General features: G+C 36.3%; 1 protein-coding gene across 13 annotated transcripts in view; it reads right to left on the bottom strand.

Annotated features, from left to right (window-relative positions):
* Window positions 1-12,839, bottom strand: part of FAM135A (family with sequence similarity 135 member A) — a 123,733-nt gene that overhangs the window by 64,548 nt on the left and 46,346 nt on the right. For 6 of the 13 annotated variants that reach the window (XM_025925245.2, XM_086707178.1, XM_025925247.2 and 3 more), the window contains one exon: window positions 11,530-11,607. The exons of the other annotated variants lie outside the window; for them this stretch is intronic. In XM_025925245.2, the coding sequence (XP_025781030.2) occupies window positions 11,530-11,607 (78 nt within the window). The remainder of the gene's footprint in view (window positions 1-11,529; window positions 11,608-12,839) is intronic. 13 annotated transcript variants of the gene reach the window in all.

The raw sequence follows: 12,839 nt of genomic DNA, 5'->3' as shown, positions 1-12,839 counted from the left end.
CCCTCAGAAATACAAGCAATTATCCAGGAATACAATGAAAAATTACATGCCAACAAACTGGACCACCTGGGAGAAATGGACAAATTCCTAAGCACTCACACACTTCCAAATCTCAAACAGGAAAAAAAAGAAAATTTGAACAGACCCATAACCAGCAACGAAATTGAATCAGTTACCAAAAATCTCCCAACAAATAAGAATCCAGGACCAGATGGGTTCCCTGGAGAATTCTACCAGACATTTAAATTTTTTTTTTTTCAACGTTTTTATTTATTTTTGGGACAGAGAGAGACAGAGCATGAACGGGGGAGGGGCAGAGAGAGAGGGAGACACAGAATCGGAAACAGGCTCCAGGCTCTGAGCCATCAGGCCAGAGCCTGACACGGGGCTCGAACTCACGGACCGCGAGATCGTGACCTGGCTGAAGTCGGACGCTTAACCGACTGCGCCACCCAGGCGCCCCTCTACCAGACATTTAAAGCAGAGAGAATACCTATCCTCCTCAAGCTGTTCCAAAAAGTAGAAAGGGAAGGAAAACTTCCAGATTCATTCTATGAAGCCAGCATTACTTTGATTCCCAAACCTGACAGAGACCCAGCAAGAAAAAGAGAACGACAGGCCAATATCCCTGATGAATATGGATGCAAAATTCTCAATAACATACTAGCAAATCGAATTCAACAGCATATAAAAAGAATTATTCACCATGATCAAGTGGGATTCATTCCTGGGCTGCAGGGCTGGTTCAACATTTGCAAATAAATCAATGTGATACATTACATTAATAAAAGAAAAGATGAGAACCATATGATCCTGTCAATCGATGCAGAAAAAGCATTTGACAAAATTCAGCATCCTTTCTTAATAAAAACCCTCGAGAAAGTTGGGATAGAAGGAACATACTTAAACATCATAAAAGCCATTTATGAAAAGTCCACAGCTAATATCATCCTCAATGGGGAAAAACTGAGGGCTTTCCCCCTGAGATCAGGAACACGACAGGGATGTCCACTCTCACAGTTGTTATTTAACACAGTGTTGGAAGTTCTAGCATCACCAATCAGACAACAAAAGGAAATCAAAGGCATCAAAATTGGCACAGATGAAGTCAAGCTTTCACTTTTTGCAGATGACATGATATTATACATGGAAAACCCGACAGACTCCACCAAATATCTGCTAGAACTGATACATGAATTTAGCAAAGTTGCGACAGAAAATTAATGTACAGAAATCAGTTGCATTCTTATCCACTAATAATGAAGCAACAGAAAGACAAATAAAGAAACTGATCCCATTCACAATTGCACCATGAATCATAAAATACCTAGGAATAAACCTACCCAAAGATGTAAAAGATCTCTACGCTGAAAACTGTAGAAAGCTTATGAAGGAAATTGAAGAAGATATAAAGAAATGGAAAAACATTCCGTGCTCATGGACTGAAATAAATACTGTTAAAATGTGTCAATACTACCCAAAGCAATCTACACATTCAAGGCAATCCCAATCAAAGTTGCACCAGCATTCTTCTCGAAGCTAGAACAAGCAATCCTAAAATTTGTATGGAACCACAAAAGACCCTGAATACCCAAAGCAGTATTGAACAAGACAACCAAAGCAGAAGGCATCACAATCCCAGACTTTAGCCTCTACTACAAAGCTCTAATCATCAAGACAGCATTGTATTGGCATAAAAACAGACACACAGACCAAAGGAATTGAGTCGAGACCCTAGAATTGGACCCCAAAAAGTATGACCAACTTTGACAAAGCAGGAAAGAATATCCAATGGAAAAAAGACAGTCTCTTTAACAAATGGTGCTGGGAGAACTGGACAGCAAAGTGCAGAAGGATGAAACTAGACCACTTTCTTACACCATTCACAAAAATAAACTCTAAATGGATAAAGGACCTGAAAGTGAGACAGGAAATCATCAAAACCCTAGAGGAGAAAGCAGGAAAAACTTCTCTGACCTCAGCCGCAGCAATTTCTTACTTGACACATCCCCAAAGGCGAGGGAATTAAAAGCAAAAATGAACTACTGGGACCTCATGAAGATAAAAAGGTCAGCACTACAAAGGAAACAATCAAAAAACTAAAATGCAACCAACGGAATGGGAAAAAGTATTTGCAAATGACATATCGGACAAAGGGCTAGTATCCAAAATCTATAAAGAACTCACCAAACTCCACACCCGAAAAACAAATAACCCAGTGAGGAAATGGGCAGAAAACATGAATAGACACTTCTCTAAAGAAGACATCTGGATGGCCAACAGGCACATGAAAAGATGTTCAACATCGCTCCTATCAGGGAAATACAAATCAAAACCACACTCAGATTATCACCTCACGCCAGTCAGAGTGGCCAAAATGAACAAATCAGGAGACTATAGATGCTGGAGAGGATGTGGAGAAACGGGAACCCTCTTGCACTGTTGGTGGGAATGCAAACTGGTGCAGCCACTCTGGAAAAGTGTGGAGGTTTCTCAAAAAATTAAAAATAGATCTACCCTATGACCCAGCAATAGCACTGCTAGGAATTTACCCAAGCGATACAGGAATGCTGACGCATTGGAGCACTTGTACCCCAATGTTTATAGCCGTACTTTCAACAATAGCCAAATTATGGAAAGAGCCTAACTGTCCATCAGTTGACAAATGGATAAAGATGTGGTTTATATATACAATGGAATACTACTTGGCAATGAGAAAGAATGAAATCTGGCCATTTGTAGCACTGTGGGTGGAACTGGAGAGTGTTATGCTAAGTGAAATAAGTCAGGCAGAGAAAGGCAGATACCCTATGTTTTCACTCTCATGTGGATCCTGAGAAACTTAACAAAAGTCCATGGGGAAGGGGAAGGGGGGAAAAAAAGAAAAAGCTACACAGAGGGAAGGAGGCAAACCATAAGAGACTCTTAAATACTGAGAACAAACAGGATTGATGGGGTAGGGGGGGAGGGAAAAGCGGATGATGGGCACTGAGGAGGGCACCTGTTGGGATGAGCACTGGATATTGTATGCAAACCAATTTGACAATAAATTACATATTAAAAGAAAAAAAAAGAATCTGTTTCTTGGTTTGCCTCTCTTTTTTTTGTCCCCTATGCTTCTTTGTTTTGTTTCTTGAATACCACATATGAGTGAAATTGCTAGTAAAGCTTTCTCCATAATAGCAATAAGGCTGTTTTGTTTTCTCATCATCATGTGTTCAATGGAGTAGCACTTTTAATTTTCTTCAAGAACTTCTCCTTTGCATTCACAATTCAGTTAATTGGTTGGAGAAAGAGGTTCAGCTTTTGGCCTGTTGTGGCCTTCAAAGTATCTTCCTCACTAAGCTTAATCATCTTTAGCTTTTGACTTAAAATGAGAGATATATAACACTTCCTTTCACGTAAACACTTAAAGGCCATTGTAGGGTTATTATTAATTGGCCTAATTTCAATATTGTTGTGTCTCAGGGAATAGAGAGGCTCAAGGAAACGGAGAGAGATGAGGGAAAACTGGTCAGTGGAGCAGTCAGAACACATATTTATTAATAAATTCACCATCTTATATGGGTGTGGTTCATGGTGCCCCAAACAATTACAATAGTAACATCAAAGATTGCTGAGTACAGATCACTGCAACAAATATTAAAATAATGTAAAAATTTTAAAGACTGTGAGAATTACCAAAATGTGACAGACATATGGAGTGAGCAAATGCTGTTGGAAAAGTGGTGCCAACAAACCCGTTCAGTGCAGGGTTGCCACAAATTTTCAATTTGTAAGAAATGCAGTATCTGTAAAGTACAATAAAATGAGGTATGCCTTTATATGGGTTTTGGAGTCACTTTTTTTTTTTTTTTTAAATAAAAACATGATTGTGTTTTACACACTTTTCTACACTTTGCTTTTTTCTCTCAGCAATACTCCATGGAAATCTGGTATGTAGCCCTAATTTTTTTTTTAAATGGCTGCACAATATTCCTTGGTGTGCATGCCTTATAATTTCCTTGATTGATGGTCAGTAGAAAATGACAGAAATATGGGGACCCTGGGTTTTTCTCCTCCCTCAAACACAGCTGTAACTGTAGTCAGATCACTCAGGATACCCAGGAAATCGATATGAGGACTGGCAGAAGGATCTCCACAGTTGGAGGGAGACAGTGTGCAGGTGTGAGGTGTGTGGAAGAGAATTGGGGGAGAGAAAAACAGTGGTGCCACGGTGGGGAGTGAACCCTTTCTGTGCAGAGACAAAAGGGAGAGAAAGAGAAAGGGTTTGAGAGTGCAGTGTTGGATTCATACAAGAGGAAAACCTCTCTGGACCATAGACTGGGGAGTGAGAGGTACTCAGTGTCCCAGGTTTTTTGCAAATAGTCTGTGGAGCTCAAACTCTGAGGTTTTGGGAGTGTATGACTTTCTCCAGAGTGGAGCTGTGGTGTTTGCCCCTGGGGAGGAGGGCGCTGGCCCTGGAGTGGATAGGATAGTGTGGTATAGGGATCTCCTGGGTCGCAGTGGAAGAGAACATTCCACTTCTTGAAGTACTTTTGGAAGAAGTATATTGCCTCTCCAAGGACAAAAGACCCTGTAGGTGCCCGTGAAAGGCGGACAGAAGCACGCACACACAGAGGCTGATAACCATAGATTCTGCACAGGTAAGGGATTGTTTTTTTGACACAAAGGACATCAGACATAGCACAAAGAAGCTCTACTCCAGAAGAGGAGAGTGGGTCCATGTGGTACCTGGTCCTTTAAGATTTTGAGTTCTGAATCCTAGCCACACACCAGAGCTGTGGCGTAGGGCGTGCTGACTGCCCTCAGTATTCTTTGAGGGCTTCCTGAACAAATTGGGGTGTGAGATCCCCTGTCCAAGGATAAAAGAGTGGGGTGGCACCATTTTCCCTCTTACCACTGACATGGTGGGACTTCAGAGAGCAACACAACGGACCCCAGTGGAGGTGGGACCTGCTCACACCAAGCCCCGTCCCTCTGTGCCTGGCAATTGCATATTTACTGGGGCAGGTCTGACCCTGAGTGAGTCCAGCAGTCCTCTCCTCCAGAAGACCGGCACAGGCAGCACCCTGCATGTACCAAGGCTAATGTCATAGAGTACTTCAAAGCGTCACCTGCAGTTCTGGTGGAAACTGGATCAGGCTTACTTTTTTTCTTCTTCTTTTTATTCCCTTTGGAATCAGCCTTATGGCTTTTTTTCTTTGTTTTTTCATTTCCTTTTCTCATTTTCTTTCTCTTTCTTCTTTTCTTTTTCTTTGGAATAAGGCTTATATATTTTGATTGTTTGGGTTTTTTTCATTCCTTTTCCTTTTCTTTTGGATCAGGTTTCTTTTCCCCCCCACTCTTCTTTATTCTTTTGTTCTTTTTCTTTCCAGGCTTATTTTAACAAACAAATCAGAGCACACCTAGTTAAAGGTCCAAACACTCCCCACTGCAAGCAAGGAACTCTGCAGAGGGCTGACCAGTCTTAAAGAGCAGCCAAAACCCAATAGCAGAGTGCACACAGCATACACTAGAAACACTTCCTTAAGTGCCAGGCTCTGATCAGTGTATGACCCCTTTTTAATACAGCATTACTCTCAGGCGCAGGAAACATAACAAGCTTTCAAAACACGCAAAAGACAGAAACTTAGCTAAAATGACAAGATACAGGAATTCACCCCAAAAGAAAGACCAAGAAGAAATCACAGTCAGGAACTTGCTAAAAACAGATATAAGCAATATCTTATAATGGAATATAAGCAATATCTAAATAGGAATTTAGAACAACAGTCATAAGACTACTAGCTTGGCTTGAAAGAAAAGCACTGAACACACCAGAGAAACTCTTGCTGCAGAGATAAAAGACCTAAAAACAGATCAGGCTGAAATAAAAAATGGTGTAACTGAGAGGTAAAACTGATGGTAAATAGTCACAACAAGGAATGAAGAAGAAGAGGAAAGAAAAGGTGATACAGAAGATAAAATTATGGAAAATAACAATGCTGAAAAGAAGAGGGAAAGAAAACTATTAGATCATGAAGGTAGACTTAGGGAACTCAGTGATTCCATTAAGTGAAATAATATCTGTATCATAAGAGTCCCAGAAGAAAACAGGTAAAAGGGGCAGAAGGTTTATTTGAACAAATTATAGCTGAGAACTTACTTAATCTAGCAAAAAGCAAACAAACAAAACAAAAACAAAACAAAAGAACCCAAAAAAACACACCAGGCATTCAAGTCCAAGAGGCACAGAGAACTCCTGTCAAAATCAACAAAACAGGTCAATGCCACTACATATCATAGTGAAACTTACAAAATACAAAGATAAAGAGAAAATTCTGAGAGTAGTTAGGGACAATAGGACCTTAACCTACAAGGTTCGACAAGTAGGATTGGCAGCAGACCGGTCCACTGAAACTTGGCAGGTCAGACGGGAGTGACAGGAAATATTCAACGTGCTGAAAGGGAAAAATATGTAGCCAAGAATTCTTTATCCAGCAAGGCTGTCATTCAGAATAGAAGGAGAGATGTAGAATTTCCCAAACAAAAACAAAAGGAGTTCATGACCACTAAACCAGCCCTGCAAGAAATTTTAAGGGGGACTCTCTGAGTGGAGGAAAAAAAAAAAATTAAAAAAACCCCAAAGCAACAAAGACTAGAAAGGACCAGAGAACATCACCAGAAACACCAATTCTACAGGTGACATAGCAGCTAACATCTATTACACTAATGGATGTCAAAAGAAAGCCACAGTAGCCATACTTATATCAGACAAACTAGATTTTAAAACAAAGACTGTAATAAGAAATGAAGGAGTAACATCACAATTAAGGATGTATCCACCAATAAGATCTAACAACTGTAAATATTATGCCCCCAACTTGGAAGAATCCAAATATATAAATCAATTAATAACAAATATAAAGAAACCCATTGTTAAAAATACAATAATAGTAGAGGATTTTAACATCCTACATACAGCAATGGAAAGATCATGTAAGCAGAAAATCAACAATGAAACACCAGCTTTGAATTTTACAACGAACCAGATGGACTTAACAGATATATTCAGAACATTTCATCGTGAAGTAGCAGAATACACATTCTTCTTGAGTGCACATGGAACATTCTCCAGAATAGATCACATACTGGGTCACAAAACAGCCCTCAACAAGTACAAAAAGATCAAAATCATACCATACATATTTTCAGATCACAACTCTGTGACACTTCTAGTTAACCACAAGAAAAAATTTTGCAAAGCCCTCAAATACAAGGAGGTTTAAAGAATAACCTACTAAGGAAATGAATGGTTTAACCAGAAAATTAAAGAAAAAATTTAAAAAATACATGGAAACAAATGAAAATGAAAACACAACAGTCCAAAACCTTTGGAATGCAACAAAGGCAGTCCTAAGAGGGAAGTATATTGCAATTCAGGCCTACCTCAAGAAGCAAGAAAGGTCCCAAATATACAACCTAACCTTACAGCTAAAGGAGCTATAAAAGGAACAGCAAATAAAGCCTCATGCCAGAAGAAGGGAAATAATAAAGATTAGATCAGAAATAAATGATATAGAAATTAAAAAAAAAAAAAACAGAACAGACTGACAAAACGAACAGCCGTTTCTTTGAAAGAATAAACACAATTGATAAACCCTTAGCCAGACCTACCAGAAACAAAAGAGAAGGTCCCCAAATAGATAAAATCACAAATGGAAGAGAAGAGATCACAACCAACATGATAGAAATACAAACAAGTATAATACTATGAAAAATTATATGCCAACAAACTGGGCAATCTGGAAGAAATGGACAAATTCCTAGAAATTCACAAACTACCACAACTTTAATAGGAAGAAATGGAAAATTTGAATGAACCCATAACCATTAAGGAATTGAATCAGTAATCAAAAATCTCCCAACAAACAAGAGTCAGGGCCAGATGGCATCCTAGGGGAATTCTACCAGATATTTAAAAAAAGACTTAATACCTATTCTTCTCAAACTTTTCCAAAAATAGAAATGGAAGGAAAACTTTCAAACTCATTCTATGAAGCCAGCATTACCTTGATTCCAAAACCAAAGAACCCATCAAAAAGGAGAATTATAGGCCAATATCCCTTATGAACATGGACGCAAAAATTCTCAACAGGATACTAGCAAATTGAATTCAACAGTACATTAAACAAATTATTCACCATGATCAAGTGGGATTTATTCCTGGGCTGCACAGCTAGCTCAATATTCGCAAATCCATCAATGTGATACATCACATTAATAAAAAAAAAGGATAAGATCCACATGATCCCCTCAATAGAGGCAGAAAAAGCATTTGATGAAATACAGCACCCAATCTTGATAAAAACCCTCAAGAGACTAGGGTTAGATGAACATACTACAACATGATAAAGGGCATGTATGAAAGACCCACAGCAAATCTCATCCTCAATGGGGAAAAACTGAGTCTTTCTCCTACGGTCAGGAAGAAGACATGAATGTCAACTCTCACCATTAGTATTTAACATAGTACTGGAAGTCTTAGCCTCAGCAATCACACAACAAAAACAAATAAAGGACATACAAATTGGCGAGGAGGAAATCAAACTTTCACCATTTGCTGATGACATGATATTCTATGTAGGAAACCCGAAACATATAAAACACCTGAAAGACTCCACCAAAAATCTACCAGAATATATGAATTCAGCAAAGTGGCAGGACATAAAATAAATGTGTAGAAATCTGTTGCATTTCTATACACTAATAATGAAACAGCAGAAAATGAAAGCAAGGAATCGATCTCATTTACAATGGCCCCAAAACCAATAAGATACTTAGGAATAAACCCAACTAAAGAGGTTAAAGATCTCTGAAAACTATAGAACACTCATGAAAGAAACTGAAGAAAACACAAAGAAATGGAAAAGCATTCCATGCCCATTGCCTGGAAGAACAAACATTGTTAAAATGCCTTCAACAAAGCAAGAAAGAATATCCAATGGAAAAAAGACAGTCTCTTCAGCAAATGGTGCTGGGAAAACTGGATGGTGACATGGTGGAAAACTGCCATTCCATAGGCAGAAGATATTTGCAAATGACATAGCCAATAAAGGCTTAGTATCCAATCTCTATGAAGAACTTACCAAACTCAGCACCCAAAAAACAAACAACCCAGTTAAGAAACAGGCAGAAGACATGAATAGACATTTTTTTCCAAAGACATCCAGGTGGCTGATAGACAAATGAAAAGATGCTCAATATCACCCATCATCAGGGAAATACAAATCAAAACCACAATGGGATATCACCTCACACCTGCAGAATGGTTAAAATTAACAACACAAGAAACAATAGGTATTGGCGAAGATGTGGAGAAAGGTGAACCCTCTTGCACTGTTGGGGGGGGAATGCAAACTGCTGCAGCCTCTCTGGAGAACAGTATGGAGGTTCCTCAAAAAATTAAACCAGCAATTACATTTCAAGTATTTACCTAAAGGGTACAAAGATACAGATTCAAAGGGGTACATGTACCCCAATGTTTATAGCAGCATTATTAACAATAGCCAAACTAAGAAGAGAGCCCAAATGTCCATCAACTGATGAATGAATAAAGACGGTGTGGTATACACACACAGGAATATTAGCCATAAAAAAAAATGATATCTTGCCATTTGTAATGATGTGGATGGAGCTAGAATGTATTATGCTAAGCAAAATAAGTCAAAGACAAATACCATATGATTTCACTCATATGTGGAATTAAAGAAACAAAACAGATGAACACAGGAGAAGGAAAGGGAAAAAAAGAGAGGGAAACAAACCACATGAGACTCTTAATAATAGAGAACAAACTGAGGGTTGATGGAGGGAGGTTGGTGAGAGATGGGCTAGATGGGTGATGGGTATTAAGGAGGGCACTTGTGACAACACTGAGTGTTGTATGTAAGTGATGAATCACTGAATTCTACTCCTAAAGCCAATACTGTCCTGTGTTAACTAACTAAAATTAAAAAAGAAAATTTCCTTCATATTCTACTCTTTTTCATTTGAAAAATGGGCATTTATCTTTATTTTCAGAGTTTTATCATAAAGATAAATACTATAATAAACATGTTTATACATATATCTTTATATACTAGTACTCATATTTTTATGATAAAGGTTAACCAAAGTGGGGATGCTAGGTCAAAGGGTAAATATATCTTACATTTATTTTCCAAATCCACCCACCCATTCATCTATTCATTCATTCAACTGATATCTGTAATAACATAGCTCAGAAAATGCCAATATAATACCAGGTTTTAAGGATAAAAAATACCTCAATAAAAGTATCACTTAACTTCATTATGGTTTGAATCAGGTCTTTTCCCATCTAACCAAAAACTGGGCCCTTCTTTATATAGAACTTAATATACGCAGCATTTTGTATAGTTATTTAGAATTTACTATGCTCAAACGTAAGCTGATAGGCTGGCAATATAACAGTTTAAACAAGAAATATATTTTCATCCATTAAAGTATGTCAGAAATGATCACAATTTAATATTATGAATTCTTTAATTTTATACTTTATATGAGAATATAAAATTATATTCTAAAATAATAACCACAAATAAATCTTTAACCTTTCTTTTTTCTTTTCTGACAATAAGATCAGTTTCTCCATTAACAGTTTTAGTGAAAATTGACCTAACTTTTTCTGAGCTATTTTCATCTGAGAAATAGTGAGAAAGATTTTGGCTCCTTAATTTCATTTTGTTCATATTTCTGAAAACCAAGAAATAAACACTATGATTTTATTTTTTATTTCTATAGTTTTTCATAACTTTTAAAAAATGTAATTGTAATGGGTCTATTCAACACCAAGTAAAAACCTTCAATATACTTATGAAAGTACAGTAAGTTAAGTACTATTGCTATTCAAGAACAAAAGTCTAAAATATGCAGGGAAACATATAAATAAAATAATGAAATCAGATTATTTCCGTTAAAATATGTAATATCTGGATAGTAATGTTTTGATACTATTTTGCTTTTGAAGCTAAGAACAGTAAAAAATAAATCTAAATTGACTTAGAAAGCAAAACCAGATACTGAAGATATTTCTCTTCTTTATTTCTAATAGTGCATGAAATTAATTAGCTTCAGTTTTTAAGCCACATTTCATTATAATTGGGCCTACCCAAAGATAAGCTGACTTTGGACAAATTTAAGGTAATTATCAGTAAACACAAATTCTGGCAATAAACATGGTTTCCAAAAAGTGCTCTTTGTAGGAACTGTAAAAAGAATATGGAAAATAGCCAAAGAAATATTTGTATTTACCTTTTCAAGTTTTAATTAAAAACGTCAATATTATAAATTAAGAAATTAACTGAAGCTTATTTACAAACAAAACTGATTCTAGAATTTCTAAAATAATAGTGGTAGGAACATACTATATTAATAAATACGTATTTATGAAATTTGACACTAATTTAAAGCAAAATTTCATACTAATAGAAAAGGATTATTTACTTAACCTATTTGTAAACATACCTAGACAGGTGTCTTTCTGGGTTCGTGGCTGTTTTCTTCTGAGAAGGCGCTCATAAAGGACCTGCATGTTGGCCTTGGCTAGTTACAAGGATTGCACACAGCACTAGTTACTAATACTCCTTTTACAATAAAGTTTACTAGAATTTTCCAACCTGATAATAGACTTAGTATTGATCTGACAGTGCAGTTAGATTAGAACACCACAGCAGAGTCTTTCAGTTAGTTAATTAGCTTATTAGAATTGCAAATGATGTACATTTAAGTTTATATTACTTTGTTCTTTTTTCTATTTAAATGTATGAACTACTCAACATTTCATAATCCAATGTTATTTTTATGTTTTAATTTCTTAGACTAAGAATTTTAGAGGTGGCAGGGATCTGAGAAATGAGCTAGATCAACCCCTGCTTTTACAAGTGTAGATACCAGGGCCCAGAAAGTTTACATCATCTGCCAAAGCCTAGATTCCTGAACTTGTGACTCCCATTTCCAGTAAGAGCTCCTTGCACCAAACGCATATTTAACTACACATTATTTAAAAAAAAAAATGTACATCATTCAACTAGTAGAAAAGAAAATGGCAAAAGCAGAAAGGAATTCAAGGTATTATTTTAAAAGAGGGAATAGGGTTTAGATCTATTTTTCAAAGCATGGTAGAGTTTAAGACTTTTATATATACTTATTTGAAAACTCAAGAAAAATATCAAATAGTAGAAGGAAACACAATAAACACCCTTTAATTAAGAACTACTTTATATCCACCTATTAAAACTGGTGAATGTAATGATAGTCAACAGTGCTTTATGGAAGTACTCTCTAGTGCTTGTAATATAATTTTGCTAGGATAAAAATAAATAATGTTAATAATTCAGAATATGTAATTATTTTTTTAAATAGTTAATAGTATTTTTTAGATATTTAGAAGATGCATTGAAGAATAAATTAAAATTCACAATAAATAGAAAATATAAAGATGAAAAGTTTAAGAATAACAAATGCTACCAATAAATATTTATTGAAGATGAGTCTTGATTTTAAAGATCCCTAGTAAACTATGATAAGTTATGTGTTGATGCCTATATACTTTATAAGTAACAACAAAAACTATATTGTGCCATTTCATTCATTCATTCATATATATTATTCAACAAATATATTTTGAGTAGGTAATATGTGTAAGGTACTAATAATTTTATTCTTTCACTATTTAAGACTAAAGTCTAGGTTTGCCTTAGAAGTTGGTTTGTGATAAAATATTTTAAGCAAATAATTTGGAATAAAGTTTGTATTCATTTAGTACCTAACTTCTG

This window comes from Puma concolor, chromosome B2 (assembly GCF_028749965.1).
Source record: "Puma concolor isolate L17-30 chromosome B2, mPumCon1.1.hap2, whole genome shotgun sequence".
NCBI classification, from domain to species: Eukaryota; Metazoa; Chordata; class Mammalia; order Carnivora; family Felidae; genus Puma; species Puma concolor.
The sequence above is the reverse complement of the archived record's forward strand: the minus strand, read 5'-3'. Positions and strand labels throughout refer to the sequence as shown.